Raw genomic sequence first — 24,252 nt, forward strand, 5'->3', positions numbered from 1 at the left:
AAGTCCTCGGGCCACGGACGTTCCTCATGGGGGCCACCAGCCCCTCCCGGCGCTGTCACTGCGGCTGGCCAGAGGCGGTGGAGCAACAAACTGTGGGGTGAGGCCCTGGGAAAGGTTGGTTCCACAGGAGAAATGTGGGGGGAGGGATAGGTTTTGAAGGGTCTATAAATGCTGAGTGAATGTAGAGAGTGGTAGGAAGCGGGAAGCCAAGTGTGGGGGTTCAGAGCTAGTCACCCCAAGATGCGCTTCTGTGGTGGGCGGGTTGGTGGGCAGAACCTTCTGCCTCTCCCTTGACTCTCGTGAGAGAGGGGCCATGCTCAAAACGCTCAGAAATGAGCTCTTCAGCAGGGCAGGACACACTTCTATTTACTCTACATCTGCTCTTCTCATTCTGCAGCGGCCCTGCCCCTCATCAGCCGGGAACTTTGTGCTTTGCTTCATCTGTAACCCACTTTGGAATAAGTTGTATGTAGGTTTCTATATTTTCCTCTTCTTCATTAGAATTTATATCTGGTTCATACAAATTATTTTTTCACTTATGCATAGACCACTTTCCTCTGCTGCTGCTTCTTCTTCTTCTTCTTCTTCTTTTTCTTCTTCTTCTTCTTCTTCTTTTCCTTCTTCTTCTTCTTGGCTGATTCTATAATAAGACATTTTACATCCATTTGCAATAATTTAACATTAATTTCATTTCAGTTGCCTTGGAAAAACAAATCATTATTGCTCAATTGCATAGTGAATTGACAGTAAAATGACTGAATTTATGTTATTTCAGGAGAATATTAGTGTTCTTGTGCACATTAAATAGTTTAAACACATGACTTCACCATGTTCTTTTTTTCTTTCTTTCTTTCTATAATACCATTTAAGAGTTTCCTTGACTGGTCTGTTTCACTTTCACTACGAAGTTTGCCATTTGAGTCTAATGGAAATCCTCTAAGCTCCTGGGCCCAGCCAAATGGAAGGAGCTAGGGTAAAGCGGAGAGTGAGTGGTCTAGAACCAGAGCCCAGAGCCCCTGGCAGCTCTCAAGGGCTGCTCAGCACCTCCACTCTGCCTGCGCTTATCGCACACCCAGGCCCCTGGCCTCCTGTCTGCCCCAGAGGCACAGCCCTCCTCCCTCAGAGGCTGGCCTGGTTCAGGCTGGGCTGGCCGTAGGGCTTTCCCAGCTTGCCCCTGCCCGCCTTGGGCCCGCTGCCTCAGTGGAGCAGGTTCCTGCCACTGCTCTGGGACTCGTCCCCCTGCCTTGCTGCATCTGCAGCCCTGTCACCTCACCTCTGGAGGTGCTGCTCCGCCTGCCAGCCCTGGAGCCCTGCCAGCGGTTTCTGGAGGTGCAGGTTCGCCAGCCTCTTGGGGAAGAAGAGAGGCTCTGGCTGAGGAGGGACCTGAGGGTGGAGCCCAACCTGCTTATAGGACCACGGCTCCTCAGGGGCCGGCAGAGGCACCGTCAGTCCCATCCCATTGGAAGAGCTGCTGCCAGCCAGCCCGGGAGCTGGCATCTTGGCAGGAGCTGGGCCCGGAGCAGAGCTGAAAGGATTGGCATGGAGAGACTGACACCTAGGGAGCCACCTGACCATCCTCATCAGGTAACCTTCCCCTCCCTCCCCTCAAAGCAACAGAGGTCCTGCCAGGCCCACAGCCCATAACTGCGGACAGTGGACTCCCTGGGACCCGGGAACCACCCTGTGCGTCTCTAAAACTCTGCCAGCCCCGATCCCCATTCACTGTCAACGATTTACTCTGTCCGAGACTCAGGGATGAGGCTGAAACCAGGCCAGGGAAGCTTACAAAGCTCACTGTAGCCCTGCCATGTGCTTCCCCTCAGCCCAGAGTTCTCATTCTCTGCAGGGACAAGGCCAGCGAGGCTGGCTGCTCAGATCTCCCTTGGGGCCCCAGTGGGTGGCCACGAAGGGGCAGAGTGTACCTAGTACACTAAGCAGAGGCATTTACCTTATTTGCAAACTTTCCTGGGCTCTTGGAGTCTTAGCCCTGAGATCCAGGCCTGAGTTGGGTTCAGACAACAAGGAATCCTGGGGAAGGCAGAGAGGGACCCACCCACCTGCTGCCCCAGCTGTGTCAGCCTGAGGCCTGGAGGACGCTCTGCAGGGCGGACATCGGCACAAATGCCCGGATGGGGTCTGGGAGGAACTCAAAGCTGTGGGGAGCAGGGCGGTGAAGGTGCTAGAAAGCCCTGGCTCCATCGGCTCCTCTAGCTGGAGCCTGAGCCCTGGGACCCGGCCACAGAGGTTTCTGAAGTGTCCCTTCCATCCTCATCTCCCCGAGAAAGCGGGACATCCTTCTCCTCCCACCCTCTGCCGGCTCTAAGCCCAGCCCAGGGGGAAAATTAAAGCCCATGGTTAGTGACCTGAGAGGCTGGGTTTGCCCTCACACCTGGGAAACACCTTGCCTCCTGCTGATGTTCCTGGACCTGGCTGAGTCCCTGGCATCAGGCCCCTGACACCCAGCGTGCAGGGTGAGCCTCAGCGGCGCCTCCACCCAGGCTCTCCTGCCGGACGGAGACCGGAGCCTGCTCTGGCGGCAGGAGCGTGGCTGCAGGCCGGGCCGGGCACCTGGGACCTGCTGTGGGACATGCCTGCTCTGCTCAGCCTGACTCAGGAGGCGCCGGGCCTGAGGCTGTGCTGTAGCTCCCACTCCTCTCCAGCCTCCTCACTGCTCCAGCACGCACCGCTCGGTGCCAGCAGGGAAAAGGGGGTGGGCTCCTCTCTCTTCCTGCTGAAGACCCCGTGGCCTTGGGTACTCCGGACCTTGGTTGGGGACTCCCTGGGGCTACATCCCCCATGATCCTCTGCACAGAGAGGAGGATGGAGTGGGTCCCAGGGCCCCTGCACTGGGGGAGACGGTGGCTGGGACTCTGCAGGGAGGCGCCCCCAGGATCCTACAGGAGGCTGGGCAGCGGGTTCCTGCTGGAGAAGTCCTCCACGAGGGTCTAGGGTCAGTCTTCGGCGAACTGTAGTCCAGGGGAGACCATCTTCAATGGGGAAGATGGAGCTCAAAGCCCCAGGGGACAAAGAATCCTGCTCAGGTCTCCCCTGGAGAGTGGTTGGCCATGTTCTTTCAATATCATGTTCGGCTAAAACAAACCTATGGCATTCTAGATACCCACAGGGCAGTGGGGCAGCGTGCATGGTTTGACAGAGAAGCACAGTCCCGGGAAGGCAGAATGGCACAGGGTCGTGAGCTCTGGCCTTGCAGACCTGGGTTTGAATCCTGACGATGTCCCCGACTGGCTCTGAGGCTGAGGGCAAGCGATCCTTCTGAGCCTCAGTGCTCTCGTCTGTGAAATGAGAGGAAACGAGGCTACTATCTTAGGAGGTTGTTAGGAGATTCGATCAAGTTCATAGATGTAATATGTTAGTACAGCACCTAGAAACATGACAAGCGCATAAGAGCAATTGTATAGAAACGGCTGGCCTTGTGCTAAACATTTTATCAGCGTTAACACCTTTAGCCTCAGAACACGGTGTGAGGTTGAAACTATGGTTAGTCCCTCTACGTACGTGTGAGGAAAAGAGGGCACCGAGAGGTGTGGTGACTTGCCCAGAGTCACACAGCAAACAGGTGGAGGACCAGGGTTTAGATCCTGACAGCCTGGCTGGGAGGCTGCCCTCGTCCACTTCGCTCCACTGCCTCTGGTGTGACCCGCCAGAATTATTGTCAGAGTCCGTCCCGGGGGTGCCCATGTCAGCGGTGTCTGAGGGGTGAAGAGAAGCCTGCCAGGGATGGGGGCTGTCTGAGGTTGAGAGGCTCCCTGTGACCCTGAGGTCTGAGCGTGAACAATAATGCTCACACTGGGCGACGTGCCTGGATGAGAAGTGAGCGTCTGGGGGCACCTCTCAGCAGGCCCAAGAGGCGTCAGAGGGCGGGCTGCCCCTGCCCTGCCCTCTGCTTTGAAGCGGGCATGGCAGCACAGTACCCTGCAGGGCCGGGACCCCAGCCAGCACCTTCTCTGTGGCACGCAGTGACGGGATCTGGGTGCAGGGAGGAAAGGCAGCCAGGTGTCTCAGAACACAGGAAATCCCTGCCAATGTCAACCTCTGGCTTAAGAGTTGCAGAGTTGACATGTGGCTGGTGTCCCTGGAGCTAATCCCTTAGCGATGACCCGTCGTAGTGATCAGGGAGGGGGAAGCACGCCTACTTTGCTGGGAGGATTACCTGTGCTCTGCCGGAGAGACGGCCGAGTGACAGGGACACTCAGCACGGAGCCGCGGGAGTGGGCGATGCCGGGACCCAGGGGAGAGGGTGGGGGTGGGGCGTGCGTCCCCCGTGGCTGTGCTGTGGTCCGTTGTCCTGTGAGGCTCTCTGTGGGGAGTGGAGAGTCACGTCCTGTGGACACCGAGCCAGCCCCTAGCGAGGAGCACCTGCGAGGAGCGAGGGCCGGCTCCCGGGCGGGGAGAGGGGGTGGGGTGGGGAGGGGGAGAAAAGACAAGCACGGCAGTGGGCCAGGTCCTGGGAGGGTGCGAGGCAGGAAGCAGCTTTGGTTTCCTCACACATGTCCTATCCGGGCCATGACAAATGTCCACCTTGCAAGCACAGTGCTGCCTCTGCCTCAGATCACAGAGGCTTCTTATCAAAACCGTGTGCAGGGTGCCCAGAAGCAGCTACACAGCCAGGCCTGGCAAAGAGCAGAAACCCTGGTCCCAGCCAAGGACCTCCATCGTGGGGGTTTGGGGCATCCCCCCAGAGGCCTGTGCCTACCTGCCCTCTGCTCTCCCCTGCCACCTTCTTCTGCTCCTCTGCCCACTTCGTTTCTTCTTCGTCCTCACGGGGCCGCCTCTCGCCAGCATCGTCACACACAGTGAGCCTTCACTCACCGCTCACAGTAACGCCTGATGCTCTTGGGGTTTCCTAATTTCCACCCAAGAGCAGGTGAATGCCTGTGGCTCCCCAAGGCTCCGCCTCCCTGGAGCCAGGCGTCCACTTCCTGTCCGGAGGGCAGGCTGGGCAGTGGGGTCACATGCTTTCCCAAAGGGCTGGCCTCTCTGGGAACCCTGGGATGGGGTGACCCCGAACTGACATGCCCAGCGTGGTGGCCATTCCTCCGTCCTCAGCTCCCTGCTTCCTCCACCACACTGTGCAGCCCTGTCTCTGACGGGGAGGGAGTCCCATGCATCCCATCCCCCCTCCTTGGTGCCATGGCTGCTGCAGCCCAGAACCACTGGCCCAGGACAGAGGTTGGCAAAGGCTGTCTGGCCCCAGAGCACCTGGCAGTGCCTCCAAGCCTCTCGGGAGAAGCCTGGCCCAGGCGGGTGGGCTCAGGAACGAGCAGAAAGGACGGGTTGATCTGCCATTTCTCCGCAGGGGGAGGCCTCCACCTGCTGGCGACTCACCGTGAGGGTCCTGGAGGCTCGGGGCCTGGGCTGGGCTGACGTGTGTGAGTAACTGTCCCCTGGGCTTCGGGGCTATCGGGGTGCCTGGCTCCCAAGGGGAGGGCCTAACCCGTGCCTTGGGACTGGCCTGGGGTGGGTTGTCCACTGTGGCCTCTGGGGTCTGGGTGGGAATCTGGCAAGGCCCCTGGAGAGGGGTGGGGGGAATTCTCTCTCACGATGGTTCTCTTGACGTTGGCAGTGAGCCAGGCTGACCCCTACGTGGTCCTACAGCTGCCAACCGCACCTGGAATAACGTTTAAGACCAGAACAGTCGCCAACTCCAGCCGGCCCGTATGGAATGAGACCTTCAGTTTCCTAATCCAGAGTCAGGTTAAGGTACAGGTCATGCCACCCACCCGAGGCCAGGCTGTACCGCGCGCAGGGAGGGCTCACTTCCCCCCTGGGCTTAGAGAAGCGGGGGGTGGGGGTCTCTGGGCCCCGCCTGCATGGCCGTACAGGAGACCGTGTGTGAGCCCAGGGCCGGGGCCTGACCTCCAGCAGGTGGCTGGTCCTCTCCCCGGCCATCCATGGGATGGAGACAGGAAGAATGCCCTTCTGACTTGGGCTGCTGTGAGGTTAAAGATAACGTACTCCTAGTACACCGCCTGGTACATGCAGTGCCCCTATTAGGGAACCAGCAAAGCAGGGGTGTGATGGGGGAGGAAAGATTTTTTGAAATATTTTTTTAAAATATATTTTATTGATTTTTACAGAGAGGAAGGGAGAGAGATAGAGAGTTTAGAAACATTGATGAGAGAGAAACATTGATCAGCTGCCTCCTGATATAACCCCCACCGGGGATGTGCCCGCAACCAAGGTACATGCCCTTGACCGAAATCGAACCTGGGACCCTTCAGTCCCTAGGCTGACGCTCTATCTATTGAGCCAAACCGGTCTTGGCAGAATTTTATTTATTTTTTTAAATAAAAAATAACAGGGTAAATTGGGAACTTTTCTGGGTTTTCTTTTACTACTTGTAAATTTTGCTGTTATTTTTATTTTTTGGCTCTGGTGTAGGCTGTAGCCATGGGTAAAATGTGTGCCACGTTGATCTTGGTCCTAGAATGTCCTGGAGCTGAGTGTCTATGATGAGGACTCGGTCACGGAGGATGATGTCTGCTGCACGTTTCTCTACGACGTCTCAGACGTCGTCCCCGGCTCGCCGCTCCGGAAGACCTTCTCGCTGCGCCCGCAGGTGCGAGGGGAGTCCCCGTGGATCCAGGCTGAGGAAGTTGCACAATTTCCCCCATCGGCTGGGAGGCTGCTGGGTTGAACTGATTCACCGAAAGAGGCAAACCGCTCCCGGAGATATTTACATTTTAATAGGAAAGGCAAGGCTCAACTTGATAGTTATAGACCACGTCATTCAAGGCAGAAATTTTACTGTCTGTGGGAGGAGGTTTTGGTGGAGAACTTCCTACTGTCCTCAAAAAACAACTAACCCTTCGGGCATTTGTGGCTTCGTCACTCCTCCTCCCGCCTCTGGCCTCCCGGCGCCAGGCCCGCTTGGTGAAGGTCTCTGTGTTCTTTCTCCAGGAGGGAGGGCGCGGTGGAGGAGGCCAGAGCTCTGGGGTTGGATCCCACTCGAGAGGAAGATGAAATGGGCCCTGGGCACCAAGCCTCTTGGGGCTTGTGCTCCTTATCTCCCCCCTCAGCCTTGCCAGAGACCTGCTCTCCGCAGGCTTAGCAACTGTGGTAACTTGGGCAGAGAGCCCATCCCTCTTTCCCTAAGCCTCAACTTCCTCACCTGCAAAATGGGAAGAACTGTAATACTGTGCCTGCCTTAGAGACTCGAGGTGATGAAATGATGAATGTAGAAGCATTCTGTCAACTCTGAAGACTTACGTAAATATGAGTGACTTGCTCATCTTTGATTCCAGGGACAGGAGGAGCTGGATGTGGAGTTTCTGATGGAAAAAACGTGAGTACTCAGAGGGAAGGTGGAGGTAGAGCAAGAGATCAACCAAAGGACTTGTAAGCATGCCTATAAGCATAACCCATGGACACAGGCAGTAGAGGGGTGAGGGCATGTGCTGGGGGGATGAGAATGACTGGGGAGAGGTCAATGGCGTGATTTGGAGACATATGTAATACTTTAAATAATTTAAATGAAAACATTTTTTAAAAAGGAAGAAAGAAAGAAAGAAAAAACGTGAGCAGTCTCACACAGCCCAGGGAGTGCCTAAGGTCCCAGGCTTTATTTAGGGAAATGTCACTGACCCAGCTCTTCCCATTGGTCTTTCCAGCCCAGATTCCCTGTCCCTCATCTCCCCAAACCTGCCAGACAGAGAGGAAGAGAGAGGGATAGAGAGCCAGAAACATCGATGAGAGAGAAACATCCACCAGCTGTCTCCTGCACACCCCCTACCGGGGACGTACCCGCAACCAAGGTACATGCCCTTGACCGGAATCGAACCTGGGACCTCTCAGTCCGCAGGCCAACGCTCTATCCACTGAGCCAAACCGGTTTCAGCTAAAATATATGGATATTTTTATTGATTTTATTTTTATTTATTTCAGAGAGGAAGGGAGAGGGAGAAAGAGATAGAAACATCCATGAGAGAATCATTGATCAGCTGCCTCCTGCACATTCCACACTGGGGATGGAGCCCAAAACCTGAGCATGTGCCCTGACCGGGAATCAAACTGTGACCTGGTTCATAGGTAGACACTCAACCGCTGAGCTACACCAGCTGGGCTAGGGATTCCTCAGGGACATGAGGGGAGGAAGGTCAATGTTTTCTCTGCCCTACTCCCTCTCTCTCTCTCCACCTTTCATTCCTCAGAAACATCTCCCCACACCCTGAATAGTATCCAGGACTCAGAGAACCCTCAGCATCACCCAGGAGTCCCCACAGGGCGGAGCCTGGGCTGGGAGGGGGCCGGTTAGCGTAGGGAACTTTAGCTTTTGCAAGGCCAGACTGTGGACTGTTTGATTTTCCAGGTCAGACCGCCCAGAAAACCTCATCACCAACAACGTCCTTGTGGTAACCATTGCCCTCCCAGGCTTGTGAGGGGAGCTGAGGTGGGGGAGGGCCAGGTGGGACAAAGCAAGGACAGAGCTTTGCGGCAGACCACAAAGGAAAGGGCACATGGCGGTGAGAGACGCATTAGAAACTCTCGACTCAAAGTGCAGTCCCCCCACAAGCAAGCTGACCGGGACCAGGGCCAGGCCCAGGCCCAGCAGGACGTGGATAAGGCGCCGAGAGCCCCAAATGGAAGGGGGCACCACCTCAGGGTCCTGCTTCTGCCTGTTGGACGGACTAGCGTTACTTTTGCGGATGCAGGCATGCCGCGTGGTATGGGGCTCGCTTTATTGCTCTTCGCAGATGTTGCATTCGTTTACACACTGAAGGCAAAACCTTCCACCGGCAAAAAGGATTCTGACTCACTCTATTGTGACTCTCATTTTGTTGCGCTGGTCTGGAAGGGAACCCGCAATATCTTCGAGGGATGCCTGCACACATTAGAATAGTCATCCATGGCAGCTGCCCCTTATCTGAGGTGATGGAGATGGGGTGGGTGAGGGGGGGAGGTGGAGATGCTGCTGAACTGCAGTACTGCAGGCGTGGGCTGCGGCTGTCCGCTGGCAGGCATTACAGAGAGAACGCAGCAGACTCGTTTGGGAAGTCAGTTACGTGGAGGGCAGTCGGAGGTACTCTGGTTGCTAAAATGTCAAGGATTTATCTGACCCATTTCATTGCCCTGAAGACTGGAGGCTTGTATGATACTCTTAGGGAGCAGCTGTAGTAGAATGAACGCATCCTCCAGGGTGAGGATTTAGAGAAACGCAGAGATTGAAAAAAACACACACAAAACTGTGCCTGGCAGCTGGGGGCCTGCAGAGATCCCAGGGGTTCAGCAAATCTAGGCGAGCCTGGGGTGGGTGGAGAGGGGGCTCCCCGGCTGTCCCAGGACGTCTGGCTTAGCAGTCTCAGAGCATCAGAGGTGGGTGAGGGTTTCCTGGCCCCGCTCTGGACCCCCCCTCTTGTTCTGCGGGTGGTGGCTTTGGGGCCGTGGGGCTCCGAGGGTGAGGTTGTGGTCTGCCCCAGGCTCGAGAGCTGTCACGCCTGGATATCCTCCTGGAGAGCACAGGGAACACAGCCGGGGGCTCAGGTGAGAACCAGGCCTGCCCTCTGCTCGGAATGTGGCGGGGAGATGGGGTGGCTGGGAAACCCATACAGGGCAGGGGTGAGCGGCAGGGCAGAGCTTGCCTCTTCTTGCCCACAGAGCAAAAGGGCAACAGGAGGGTCCCCTGACCTGGAGGAGGGCATGTCCCAGGAGGTGGGCATTCCATGGGGGATGGGGCCCAGCAGGCTGGGGAAGGCTCTTTGCAGCATCCTGCTTGCCATGGTCTAGCCACAGGGCCTTCGTCACGTCCGGGCAGTACTGCTGGTGTTCTGGGTCCTTCCCCTGATGTTACCCTCCTCCCTCTCTCCCTAGATCAGGACAGCCTGGAGCTGGAGCTGGTGCTGAAGGGGTCCTATGAAGACACGCAGACATTGGCCCTGGGCACAACCTCTGTCTTCTGCTTTCACTACATGGCGGCTCAAGAGGCAGAGCTGAGAGGGCGCCTGAGGGTGAGTCTTTGGGTCTCGACTCTGGAGATTTTTCACCAACCTGGGCCCTGGGCTAGCTCCAGCTGCCGCAGGCCCCTCCCTGGCCTTCCCCCTGCCAAGGCCAGTCTCCTGTGGCTGTGTCAGCCTCCCCCAGTTAGGCACCTGTCCTTGGCAGACAGGAGGGTCACCAGGGCCTGGAGTGGGTGTGGGGAGGGGCTGTTACACTATGTCTGCCTGAGCCCTCTAATGGCTCCTCCAGTGATGCTCTCAGAAAAACCCTATGTCTGTGCCCACAGGCCCTCACAGCCTGCCCCTGCCCACCTCTGCTGCCTCGTTTGATCCACGTTCCCCTCATTCATGATGCTCCAGCCATAGCTTGTCCCTTCTTGCTTTTCAGACATGCCAGTGCTTTCCCTGCCCCCCTTTGTCTCCTTCCAAGGCTGCTTCCTCCTCCTCCTCCTCCTGGGAGTTTGGCCGGCTTCCCCACTCCCCTAATTGAGGCCTATGGAGGGGGGGCAGCAGGCTGCGGGGGAGGGGCCACTGGAGGTTGGTTGTGGGAGTGCACTGACCACTGGGGGGCAGCTTCTGCCTTGAGTATTATGCCTCCTGGTGATCAGTGCGTGTCATAGCAACTGGTCGACTGGTTGCTTTGGTCGTTCTGGTTATTGGGTTGTAATGGTTGCTTAGGCTTTTATATATATAGATAATTTTAATAATTTTAAATATTGTAGTTATTTTTATATTACCAGGGAAGGACTGTATCTGTCTGGATCACTGTTTAGCTACTCAGTAAGGGTTTGTTGAGTGAATGAATGAATGAATGAATGAAATTTCCCTCCAGAGCTCTAAAAGCAAAGACTGGAACTCAGACATCTCAGCAGGGCACCTCACTATGCCTCTGAAGTCCTTGACTACGGGGAAGAAGATGATCATTGATGTTCCTGCTACAAACGTAAGTGGCCTCAACTGGATGGGAAGTGCCAGAGAACACAGATTGGGGAGCCCAGGCCCCCCTGGAAACTCACATTCCCTGCAGGGTCTTGGACATTCTGAGCAAAGTCTCTTGCTTTGATTTCAGGCCCCAGGAATGAGGCTACAGCTCAAGGCTGTGGACTGGTGAGGGACATTTATATCTGTCGGGGACGGTAAGGGGTGCTCAAGGGCAGGGGAGTGCTGTGGAAAGACTGGTCCTTGGGGTTTGGAGCAGGGATGTTATCTGGCAGCTATTGTGGGCTTGGCCAACCAGTGGCCGAGCTCTGCAGGTGCCCCTGACCCTTGGACCCTCTGCTGCCCCAGCCCTAAGGAGCTGGCCGTGCGCTTGGGCTTCGACCTATGTGTGGAGGAGAAAGCCTTTCTGAGCAGAAGGAAGCAGGTGGTGGCCAAGGCCCTGAAGAAGGCCTTGCAGTTGGACCGAGACCTACAGGAAAATGAGGTTTGGGGGATACATAGGGGTGGGGGTGCAGATAGCTTGGACCGGCCTTGAGGGAGTATTCCCTCTCCAGACACTCCAGTCAGCAGAGACTGCGGAGTGAGCATGTGGGAGGAGATGTGGGGCATGGGTGAGCTCTGGGGCCCGCACTCCCTTTGGAGCTGTGTCAGGGCTGAGAGCAGTCACTCCTGGGGAGGGCGGCGTGATAGCTCTCACCCTGACTGCACCAGGTCCCTCCTCTGGAGGCAGGAGGCAGCTCTATCCCTGTCCTTGTTAAGCCAGCCTGTGTCTTCGTGTGGTCCAGGTCCCCATCGTGGGGGTCATGGCCACGGGAGGAGGTGCCCGGGCCATGACCTCTCTCTATGGCCACCTGTTGGCTCTGAAAACGCTGGGACTCCTGGACTGTGTGACCTACTTCAGCGGCATCTCGGGAGCTACATGGTGAGGACCTGGGGGCTGGAGAACCAGAGACAGGCCCCAGAGTGGGCACCGGAGGGACCCTCTATATGGGGAGACCAAGTAGGTGTGAGCAGTATGGTCTGATGGGTGCCCAGTGGCTGCCTCAAAAGGGAGGAAAACAGGAATCACAGAAGTCCTGCCATGAGGGAGGCATCACAGGATTTCCTCTCCATGCTTCCGAAGAGATCTAAGGCAACTGATTCAGAAGGAGCTGGGTTTGAGTCTCCACACACCACTTACTGGCTGGGTAATCTTGACCAACTTATTTGCTCTGATTCTCGTTGACTCATCTCCAAAATAGGGGTAATAATAGCACATCCTCCATAGGATTAGAGTGCAGTCAGCCCAAGTAAAGCACTTAACGTGTCTGACGCGTTCCCCGAACTCCAAATTGATAGCTCCTTTTTCTTTAATTGCTATTCCCTCATTTAGTATTCAAAACACTCTCTAGGGCGGTTTCTCTTATTGTCCCTATAGTATAAATATTATAGTATGGATGAGGAAATTGAGGTCAAGAGGCGCTATTTTACCTAAAGACAAAACTGTCTCCCTACACACCAGCCTGCCTATAATGAAATGGAACTTTTCACTGTTAGAGATGCATTCCTTTGCATCTTATTGAAATGTGACTTAAAGAAGTGAAAGAGGATATTCACCTCAAAGAGTTCAGGTGACAGCCTCAAAGGGCTTTAGGGCAGACCTCCGAAGATGGAGCTGTGCTGTATGTTACAGTAGCTTGTAGCCACGTAGGGTTATTGGCCACTTGAAATGTGTTTAGTCTAAGTTGTATGGATTTTGAAGACTACATTTGGAAAAATGTAAATTTATCTTAATTTTTTATACTAATTACATATCGAAAATGATCACTTAAATTAAACATATTATTAAAATTAACTTTTACTGATCTTTTTTAAAGTGTAGTTACCAGGAATTTTTAATTACATACGTGGCTCACATGATGTGTATGTTGAACAGCCCTGAGCTGGGAGGAGGGAAAGCCCTGAAGCATTTTCCAGAAAGGCGGGGCTTCGGTGGCAGGAACAAAATGTTGGGAGACATCTCCAGGGTTAGGAGAAGGAGTTGTAGCAACCAGTGCCGCGCCTCATCATCCCATTGTGCTGTCCCTTTGCTCTTCCAGGACCATGGCCCAACTATACGGGGACCCTGAGTGGTCGCAGAAGGACCTCGAGGGGCCCATCCGATATGCCCGGGAACACCTGGCCCAGAGCAAGCTGGGCGCCTTCTCCTCGGAGCGGCTGGCAAGCTACCGCCAGGAGCTGGAGCTGCGGATGGAGGAGAGGCGCCCCACAACCTTTGTGGACCTGTGGGCTCTGGTGCTGGAGTCCATGCTGCACAACCAGGTAGGGCACCTGTGCGTGCGGGGCGGAGCGTGAGTGCACGGGCAAGGCTGTGGCAACCCCGCAGCTAGCTGTCGCGCATGTGCATGTCTGCAGGGAAAGCGTCCTGGACCCTTGGTTAAAGAATGCGGAGACCACTGTGTTTCAGTGTCTGCCCAGGTTTGGGATGCCGCCTTTAGGAGCCAGGCTATTCTTCAATTAAACTGCCGTGAAATTTCTGGGCCTCCCAAGGACTAGGGACCAGACCACGCTAAAGTCGGTTCAGCAGACAAAGCTTTTGCATGCGTTTAAGAGTCAGTGAGACTTTTCAAACAGCTTTTATTTTGTTTATACTACAATATGAAAAATATCCTTTCTCTTCATCGTCATCGTAGTGTGAAAAGCAAGATTCTGGTGCCAGATTCCTGCGTTCTAGCCCTTATGCGTCTCACTAGCTATATGTCCTTAGGCAAGTTGCTTACCCTCTCTGTGCCTCAATTTTCTCACCTGTACAATAGGAATAAGCATGGTACTTACCTAACAGGGTTGTTGTGAGCAATCAATGGCACTTGGCATAGAATGAGCATTCAATGTTAGCTAGTATATTTCTTTACTATTTTCCTAACACCATTAAGACCAACCTGAGCATATAATTTTTTTATACATTGCTTCTTTAAGGAAAGCTTAGTATGTTAACTACTGGATCTTACATTAAACAATACAATTATTAAAGTCAGTGATTTTTTTTTGCACTATTGTTTTACCACATATAATTATCTGAACAAAGTGTTTTGTTTTTTTTTAAAGCATTTGAAACAACTAAAACACAAAAAAAGTATACTTAACATGCATAACAAAAGTAAACTATCAGCCCTAACCGGTTTGGCTCAGTGGATAGAGCATTGGCCTGAAAAATGAAGGGTCCCAGGTTTGATTTTGGTCAAAGGCATATGCCTTGGTTGCAGGCACATCCCCAGTTGGGGGTGTACAGGAGGCAGCTGATCAATGTTTCTCTCTCATTGATATTTCTAACTTTTTATCTCCCTTTCTCTCTGTAAAAAAAACAATAAAAAATGTATATTTAAAGTAAACTATCAAACATACTAGTTTGCAGGCTTCATCCCCTCACCCCTCACCCCTGTCTGGTACCTGTGGGAGGCAGCCATCAATGTTTCTCTGTCTCTCTTTCTCCCTCTTCATTCTTCTCTCTTTAAAAAAAAAACCAAAAAAACCCACAAAAATATATACATTTACTTTTTAAGAAATATTAGTGTTGTTACATATTTATTAAGATAATCTTCAGAGCTAATAAAATGCATAAAGCATAAAGAATAATGTAATTAATATTCATGATCTCATCAACCAGGCTGAGAAATGAAATGTAACAGAAAGAGTTAAAGCTCCCAGTGGCCCTTCCCCCAGTCCCATTTCCCTCCTGCTCTCAGCGGTCATCACCGTTCTGAATTTAGCTTTATGAGCACGTACCTGCACTCTATATACATATTTTACTATATTCCATAACATATAATTATTGTATATGACGTTATTATGTACTTTACTAGGTACTGTATACTTTTATTAAAAATGTACATCCTTAAGATAAATATATTATTTACACAAATGGCTTTATACAGGTCTCCCTGTGCACGTGTGTTAGAGATTCTCTGTGCCTTGAAGTTGCACACCCAGTAGTGCATGTACCTTCAACTTTTCTAGCTATTGTTCTCCCAAAGGGTTGTATTAATTCACACCCCCCACCACCAGTGTATCATAACTTCTTTTCCCTACATGCTCTTCAGGTTTTAAAAATTTTATTTTATGGATATGAAATGAAATTTTATTGTAGTTTTTCATTTTCTTGGTTTTTAGTGAGGTTGATCATATTTTCAAGTGTATTTTCATTGAAACTTCCTTTTCTGTGGATTATCTACTCAAATTTTTTTCTATTTTTCTATTTAGTTCATCTTTTTGTATTATTTTGTAGGAATTCTTTATATATCCTGGAAATTAATCCTTTACCAAACCTAATAGATTTTGATGCATAATTTTAATATAACCCAATGTATTATTCTTTTTCTTCATGGTTTGTGCTTTTTGGCTCTTCTTAAGAAATCTTTCCCTATCTTGAAGTTATAAAATATTGTCCTATATATTCTTATAAAAGTTTTAAAGATTTGTCTTTTACAATAGGACTTGAATCTGCCCAGAGTTTATCTCCAGGTATTATATGAATAGGACTCCAGGTTATTTTTCCTCATATAGATAGCAAACTTTTCCGATATCATTTATTGTTTTTTCCCCCGCTACTGAATGGCCTTGCTGCTTCCATCATGTGTCAGCTTTCAGAGAGTCACAGGGCTCTTCCTGAGCTCTCTGTTCGGTTCTGATGAGACTGATTCTTGATCCTGTGCCAATATCTCACTGGCTTAGTTCCTCTGCCCTTGTAATACATCTTCATATCTGACAGGGCAAGTTATCTTTATCTGCCACCTTGGTTCTTCTCAGATTGATGTTGGCTACTTTTGGCCTTCTGCTCTTCTATATACATACTAGAATCAGCTAGTCAAATTTCACAATAAATGGGATTTTCATCGAAATGGCATTGAATTTATAAAACCAACATAATTACTTGAAATATTTTTATTTTATTAATATATCCTTGTATTCTTTAATCTACTATTTAAATTCATGTTCGGTTTTGAGGGTGTTTGTTTTAGTAACGGACTTTTTGCCTAGTGGCACCAATTAGTTACTATAGAGTGGGAGAAGCTTGTTAACTGTTCATTTTACAAGGCACTAGAAAATGCAGTTTGACCATAGGCCATAAAGAAGACTAATTTAATTACCATTTGATCCTCCAGTAATGACTCAATGCACAGTACTTGTTTTATTAATCTACACTAATAAAAGAGTAACATGCTAATTGACTGTACCTTCGGGATGCCCACCAGCCGATCAGGAGTAAGTATGCAAATTAACCCCACAAAGATGGAAGGTTAATTTGCATACTCAGGCACTGAGTGGCCGGGGGTGGAGTGGGATGCCATGGCGATGATGAAGGCATTGGGCACCACCCCAGCCACTTTAGGCCTCTGGGCCGTGTGGGAAGGTGGAAAGGCGGCTATGGCCAGAGCGAAAGCGGTGCTGGCAGCCAGGGAAGGAAGGCCCATTCTTCGTGCATCGGTCCTCTAGTATTTATATATGTATATTTTATTGATTTCAGAGAGGAAGGAAAAGGGAGAGATGGAAACATCAATGCTGAGAGAGAATAATCAATTGGCTTCCTCCTGCATGCCCCCCACTGGGTACCAAGGCATCAGCAACCCAGGCATGTGCCCTGATTGGGACTTTAACGATGACCTCCTACTTCATAGGTTGATGCTCAACCACTGAGCCATACTGGCCATGCTCAGTGCACAGTTTTATGTACAAGGTTTATTATGTTAATTTTTAAAAAAGACAAAACGTAATTAGTTTTTTCTGTTCATAAGAATAAAAATTCTTGAGGTATTATTGAGCAATAATGTATTCTTTAAAATGGGCACCCATTTGGCTTTTAAAATGTCCCAAGAGGAAAGCTTTACAAATATTATTTCTTTTTTCTTAGTTATCATGCTTTATCCCTTTCTTAAAAAATATTTTTATTGATTTCAGAGAGGAAGGGAAAAGGAGGAGAGAGAGATGGAAACATTAATGATGACAGAGAGTCACTGATGGGCTGCCTCCTGCATGCCCCACACTAGGGGTCGAGCCCACATGCGCCCTGACCAGGAATCAAACTGTAACCTTCTAGTTTATAGGTCGATACTCAACCACTGAGCACCACTGGCCAGATCATGCTTTATTTCTTAAAGCTGACATTCATTGTGTGCTTTGAAAAGTAATTCTCTATTCAGCCCTAGCTGGTTGGGGTTAATAACTCATTCTTGAGTTGCCCCTCTTAAAAATCAAAGCGCCCCATGTTGGGAATCACTGCTCTAACCACTACCACACTTCAGTCGTGGCCTGAGTAAGGTGGACTGTAAAGTCTGGGTGACCTTCTACTCTGAAAAGACCTTGCAGGGACCACCCTGCTCCTGAAGCTGCGACCTTCCTGCCTCTCATGCCCCGCATCCAACCAGGCCAAGGGGTAGTGATTCTACCTCTAAAGCATTCCAGCCTCACCGCCACCGCCCTGACTCAGGCCATCCCCAACCCCCCTCCGCGTCCCTCCCCGTCCTCCTGCCAGCTCCACTTCCAGCCAACGAGGGGAACTTTCTGGACAACACGTGTGCGTAGGGGTGCGTACACCTTCGTGTCTGTGTGTCGGGTCGACACCCCCTCCTCCCTGAGCCTCAGGAAGCGGGCGGGATGACTGCAGTCCCTTGTGAGGGGCACTCTCTGGGGCGGCACCGAGCAGCCTGCAGAGCCCACAGGGCGACCCTGTGCTCAGAACATGGGGCAGGAGTGGTCACTGAATGCGTAAGCGACCCACTCCGCCCAAATCCTTCGGGGAGCTGCCTCCTGCCCGCAGCCTGTCCCCACCCACCCAGTCCCGGTGGAGTTGCCCCCTCGAGGGTGCTCCTAACTTCACCCAGGCCCTGTGCCCCCCACCCCCCACCCAGGTGATGGATCGGAAGCTGTCAGAACAGAGAGCTGCACTGACGCAGGGCCAGAACCCTCTGCCCCTCTACCTGAGCCTCAATGTCAAAGAGAACAACCTGGAGACTTCCGACTTCAAAGGTACAGTCCTCAGTCCTGCCCACTCCACCCCCAACACACACACACACACACACACACACACACACACACACACGTGCACACACACATACACACACACGTGCACACCCACACATGCACACACACATGTGCCCACACACGCACACGTGGGCCCCCAGAGAATTCAAACAGGAAACTCCTGCATAGGAGGCCCAGCCTTCAGAAAGGGTGGTGGTTCTTGTGGGCTGATGAGCCAGGTAGTGGGCCTTGCTGGCCTGGAGCTGGGTGGGGTGGAGGTGATGGTGGTGAGGGGGTGGTCAGGGGCTCGGTAGGGTAGTGGTCATCTCAGGAGTCAGCCAGGCAGGGAGGAGGCTGAGGCCTGCTGGGGGCAGAGCTGGGGCTCCCCCTGCCCCATTCTCTCCTCATTCCCACGCTCCCTCCTGCCCCTCAGAGTGGGTCGAGTTCTCCCCCTACGAGGTCGGATTCCTGAAGTACGGAGCCTTTGTCCCTTCTGAGCTCTTCGGCTCCGAGTTCTTCATGGGGCAGCTGATGAGGAGGCTCCCGGAGTCCCGGATCTGCTTCCTGGAAGGTGAGGCCACCCCCGAGGCCCTGGCCAGGCCCGTGCCAGGCCTCCTGGACTGGCTGTGACGCCGGTGCTCAGGCCTGGCGGAGCCCCGAGGCCGCACGGGGAGGAGGAGGCACTGCAGAAGCAGCCCGCCCCTCCCCTCATTTCCCACCTGCACCCAGGGGTGGGGCCTCGGCTTCCAGGCCATGGGGGGCGGGCGCTGACCTTCCGTGGGGTTTGGTCTTCAGGAATCTGGAGCAACATCTTCTCCATGAATCTGCTGGATGTCTGGTATGACCTCACCAGCTCGGGGGATGCCTGGAAGCAGCACATCGAGGACAGGACCAGGAACCCGGGTAGGAGAAGGAGGCAGCCCGGGAGCCTGGAGTGAGGTCGCTTCCCCTTCGGATGCCAGGGCGGGGGGGGGGGGGGGGGGGGGGGGGGGGGGGGGGGCTGTCCGGGGAGGCGGGGCCAGGCATCGCCAGGACCAATGTCTGTTTCCCTGGGCCCAGAGGAGCCCCCTGCCTCCTCGAGGACCGCCTCAGGGCTGGAGGCCTCCTGGCTGCAGCCTGGAACAGCACTGGCCCAGGCGTTGAAGGGCGTCCTGACAGGCAGGCCGCTCTGCCAGCACAGCCCCAACTTCCTCCAGGGCCTGCAGCTGCACCGGGACTACCGCGGCCGGGAGGAGTTCTCCGCCTGGGCAGGTGAGCGCGCCGCCCTGGGTCCTTAGGCAACAAGGTCGGACTCCCAGGTGGAGGTGGACTGCGGCTGGGACTGGCCGAGGCCTTGGGGGGTCACAGCACCCGATCCTGGGGTGTGGCCTGGAGGTCATGGGAAGGGCGGGTGTCATGTGCATTCGGGGAGTGACACCAGAGGTAAGAAGGGGACATGGGAGCAGACACAGTATGAAGGAGGGGACTGGGAGGGGGTGGTCCGTGGCAGAGCGGCTGCCCCTGTCTGTCTCTCCTCCCCCACCAGACAGCCAGCTAGACGCCATCCCGGGCCAGCTGACCCCGCAGGAGCCCCGGCTCTGCCTGGTGGATGCCGGCTACTTCCTCAACACCAGCGCCCCCTCCATGTTCCGGCCAGGCCGCAGGCTGGACCTCATCCTTTCCTTCGACTACTCCCTGTCTTCGCCTTTTGAGGTGCTGCTGGTTGCTCGGCCAGGCTGAGCTCCTGGGGCGAGCAGCAGGGCCCCTGGGCCCGTGGCCCGGACACCTGTGTCCCCCAAGGGAGGGGGGTGAGAGGCTCTGGCCAGCGCGCCTGCCGGGTCCTTGGCTGGAAAGGGCTGGAGCGCTGGGCTCCCAGGACAGGTGCACAGGGAGGAGGCAGGCCAGGCCTGCCCGAAAGGAACAGCTGGCCAGAGCGGGGAGGAGACCCCGGCCGGGCCATATCCATCCCACCAGAGCCGCCCTGGGACTCTGGGAAATGGGCCCCCTCCTGAGGCCCTCTAGGCTCTGGGACTTGACTAGCCCAGCAAGAGCAACCCGAAATCAGGCCGGAGGTGCGGGGTGCCCCAGCTAAAGATCTTAACCAAACAGCACCGCAGACCGATGGCGCCCTTTGCCTCCCTCTGGGCGCCCCGGGGCCATGAGCGGGAACCAGGTGTCCGGACACGGGGCCGGCGGCCTGAACGGGAGCCACCCTGGCATTTCTAGGGCGCAGACCTGGATGACCAGGAAGCAGCTGGTTCTCTCTGGGGCCCTCTCCCCACCCAGACGCTGCAGCAGACTGAGGCGTACTGCCGAGGCCTGGGGCTGCCGTTCCCCTGCGTGGAGCCCAGCCCGCAGGACCAGCGCCAGCCCAAGGAGTGCCACCTCTTCTCGGACCCCACCTGCCCCAAGGCCCCTGTCCTGCTGCACTTCCCGCTGGTCAACGCCTCTCCCAAGGAGCACTCGGCCCCAGGTGAGGCAGCCCCTCCTCCATAGCAGCCTGGCAGCCTTGCCCTCCCCAGGGCCTGTGGCCAGCAGAGGGGGAGGAGAGTCTTAAGGTTGGTCCCCCCCACCCTCCCATTTTGGACATGGCAGTGCCCTGGTGTCTGCTGCAGGTGCCCACATCCCTGCAGGTGCCCTCTGTTTGCAAAGTCACTGTGCACTGTCCTTTATCATGACCCCATGCTCTGGGCCACCCCCTTGCTAGCAAGTTCCCCTCGCTACACTTGGGCCCCCCAGCTCTCCTGCTTTGTGGGTGGAGTTCCAAGAACCCCCACATCCGGAGGCCACCCGCATTGTCACCGTCGGCAGCCTGCTCCACCAGGAACCAAATTGTTGGAGGAGTTCATAAAAGCTCCCAGGCTAGACAGCCAGGAAAGAGAGGTCCCGGTCCCCCTCTCTCAGAGGCCTCTAAACTCCCCTGGGGTTTCACTAGGCCTCTAGTGAGCTGGGCCTCTTTCTCAGTGAGCGAGGCCTGTCTGCAACCCCTGAAATCTAAAACCTTATCACATTCCGTTCCATCCTCGCCTTCCACCAGCTGGTCAGACTTTTCTCTCCTTTTGCTGGGAAAACCAACTTCCTGCCTCTGTGCATTATTATTCCTGGTTTCTAATACTTCCCACCATAATTCCAAGCCTCCCAGCTTTACTCTTAACGTGCTTAGCACACGTCTTGGAATTCTCTTCTTCTCCCAGCAAATGCGGGTTCTTCCGAAGCAAAACTCCTTTGGTTTTATCGTTATTAAGAATCCGTTCACTAACCTACTTGACTTTGTTGTTCTGGCTGTTTCCAGCTTACCCCTGAAGGTGATCTAGATATATAAGGTTATACCTGAATATTCAGGTGGGATATTCAGTTACCTGAATCGTGGAAGACCTGACTGCTACAAGGAAATAAAGTATGAGGAGCAGCAAACTCTTCCTATCTCAAAAGAGAATCCTACTCCCCACATTTATATTTCTGGGCAAAGGCACAGAGGGCTGGGAGGGAAGCAAGGAGCCCCTTCAGGGGGAACAGCCCGCCCCTGTGCCCAGTTGCAGTGGCCTCTGAGTGCTGCTCCTAACTCCCTCCTACCCCCGAGCAGGTATCCAGGACGGCCCCACAGAGCTACGGGCCGGCGAGGTGGATCTCACTGGGCCCAACTCACCCTACTCCCTGTTCAACATGACCTACAAGGAGGAGGACTTTGACCGCCTGCTGCAACTCAGTGCTCACAATGTGCAGAACAGCCAGGGCGCCATCCTGCAGGCGCTGAAGATGGCTCTGACGCACCAGGACCTGGCGGCCACCCTTCCAGGGGCACGGTCTTGAGGCTGCTCAAGACACCTTTGCTTTCCAAAGCGGCTGCAACGTTTTACACTCCTGTCAGCATTGAGAGCGGATTCCGGATTCTCCACATCTTTGCCATACTTACTATTGTCTGGGTTTTTCATTATAATAATCCTAATGGGTATGACGCGGTACCTCCTATGCATTTCTCCAATGACTAATGACGTTAAGAATCTTTTCAGCCCTGACTGGGGTGGGTCAGTTGGTTGGGCATTGTCCCATGCACCCAAGAGTTGTCGGTTCAGTTCCTCATCAGGGCATTTTCCAGAGTTATGGGCTCAATGCAGCAGGCAGCAGATCTTTTCACATATTATTGGCCTTTTATATTTCTTTGTGGAGAGCGGCTACAGTGTTTAGACAGGTTCAAGCCTCGGACTAATAAGAGAGCATGGTCCTCTCATAGCAATGCCACATGCAGGTCCCTGCATGGAGGGCAAAGCTTGGCCTTATGGTCCTAACCTGTGGTCCCAGGTGGCTGAGTGATGTAGGACGCAGAAGATGCAGCAAGTTCTGCCAAAACAAAGCTTGATAGAGTTCTCAGGTGCATGTAATTAAGTAGATTTAAAACTCACGAGAGCCAAAACCGGTTTGGCTCAGTGGTAGAGCGTCTGTCTGTGGACTGAAGGGTCCCAGGTTCGATTCTGGTCGGGGGCATGTACGTTGGTTGTGGGCACATCCCCGGTAGGGGGTGTGCAGGAGGCAGCTGGCCGATGTTTCTCTCTCATCGACGTTTCTGGCTCTCTATCTCTCTCCCTTCTTCTCTGTAAAAAAATCAATAGGATATATTTAAAAAATAAATAAATAAAACTCACAAGAACACTGTAAACATCTTGACCATGCCCTTGCTTTGCCTTGTGGGATCTGACTATAAAATAAAGACTCGACTTGCAGGCTGTGCCACTGTCTCTCGATCCGAGAACAGTGACCAACCTGGCCCCAGCTATATTCTCTTGTCTGTTTTCTGTAATCCTTCCCTGCCCCTCCTCAGGTTCACCACTGGCCATGCTGAGCACAGTTCAATCTTCATTAGAGAAATGCCTATTCAAATCTTTAATTGGAGTATTTGTCTTTTTATTGTTAAGTTGTATGAGTTCTTTATTCTACATAGAAATCCCTGTTCCAATGTATGATTTACAGTTTTTCTCCCTGTCTGTGGGTTGTCTTTTTACTTTTTAAAATTATTATTCTTGATTTCAGAGATGAATGGAGAGGGAGCTAGAGATAGAAACATCAATGATGAGAGAGAATCATTGATCTGTTGCCTCCTGCATGCTCCCCACTAGGGATTGAGCCCACAACCTGGGCATGTGCCCTGACTTGGAATTGAACCATGACCCTCTTGGTTCATAAGTCAATGCTCAACCATTGCGCCACACTGGCCTGGCTTTTTACATTGTTGATGATGTCCTTTGAAGCACAGTTGTTTTTGTTTTGTTTTTTATGATGCCCAATTTAATCTATATTTACATGGGTTTTTTTTAGAATATATTTTTATTGATTTCAGAGAAGAAGGGAGAGGGAGAGACAGAAACATCAATAAGAGAGAATCATCCATCAGCTGCCTTCTACATACCCCACAGTAGGGATCAAGCCTACAACCTGGGCATGTGCCATGACCAGGAATCAAACCATGATTTCCTGGTTCTTAGATTGATGCTTAACCACTGAGCCATGCTGGCTAGGCTATATTTTCTTTTGTTATTTGTGATTTTATTGTCACATTTAAGAAACCATTACCTAATTCAAGGTCATGAAGATTTGCACCTGTTTTTTGTTTTTTGTGTTTTTTTTTTAAATATATTTTATTGATTTTTTACAGAGAGGAAGGGAGAGAGATAGAGAGCCAGAAACATTGATGAGAGAGAAACATCGACCAGCTGCCTCTTGCACACCCCCCACCGGGGATGTGCCCACCACCAATGTACATGCCCTTGACCGGAATCGAACCTGGGACCCTTCAGTCTGCAGACCGACGCTCTACCGCTGAGCCAAACCGGTTTCAGCTGCACCTGTTTTTTAGCTTTAGTCTTACATTTAGGTCTTTGACTCGTTTTGAATTAGCTTTTGTAGATGGTGTAAAGTACAGATTTGCCTTCACTCTTTTGCACGTGGATATTAAGTTGAAAAAGCTGTTCTTGCCCCCATTGACTTGTCTTGATACCCTTGTTGGAAATCAATTAGCTGTAAATGTGAGGGTTATTTCTTGACTCTGATTCTATGTCATTGATCTATTTGCCTATTCTTATGCTGATACCATATTGTCTTGATTACTGTAACTTTGTACCAAGTTTTGAAATCAGGAAGCATAAAAAAAAATGAAATCAGGCAGTATATGTCCTCCAAATTTGTTCTTTTTTTCCAATAGTATTGGCTATTGAATTTCCACATGAATATTAAGATTAGCTTGTCAAGTTGTGCAAAGAAAACAGCTTATATTGAATATTTTGATGGGGATTGAGTTGAATCTGTAGGTTAATTTGGGGGTACTCTCATTTTAACAATTGAAAGTCTTCTGATTCATGAACATGTGATGTCTTTCCATTTATGTAAGTCTTCTTTC

The 24,252-nt window shown here is 52.6% G+C and overlaps 1 protein-coding gene across 1 annotated transcript; it reads left to right on the forward strand.

Annotated features, from left to right (window-relative positions):
* The first annotated feature begins 1,539 nt into the window (after nt 1-1,539).
* Nucleotides 1,540-22,126, forward strand: PLA2G4D (phospholipase A2 group IVD). The gene is made up of 20 exons (XM_036445186.2): nt 1,540-1,584; nt 5,318-5,390; nt 5,585-5,721; nt 6,449-6,580; nt 7,266-7,306; nt 8,330-8,372; nt 9,438-9,501; nt 9,829-9,965; nt 10,786-10,896; nt 11,023-11,060; nt 11,241-11,376; nt 11,678-11,814; nt 12,971-13,193; nt 17,774-17,891; nt 18,319-18,456; nt 18,681-18,788; nt 18,945-19,136; nt 19,411-19,577; nt 20,151-20,337; nt 21,448-22,126. Exons 1-20 carry the CDS (start codon nt 1,540-1,542, stop codon nt 21,672-21,674), a joined length of 2,454 nt encoding a protein of 817 aa, XP_036301079.1. The 3' UTR covers nt 21,675-22,126.
* The last annotated feature ends 2,126 nt before the right edge of the window (nt 22,127-24,252 follow it).

Source organism: Pipistrellus kuhlii, unplaced genomic scaffold (assembly GCF_014108245.1).
Source record: "Pipistrellus kuhlii isolate mPipKuh1 unplaced genomic scaffold, mPipKuh1.p scaffold_m20_p_1, whole genome shotgun sequence".
Classification (NCBI taxonomy): domain Eukaryota; kingdom Metazoa; phylum Chordata; class Mammalia; order Chiroptera; family Vespertilionidae; genus Pipistrellus; species Pipistrellus kuhlii.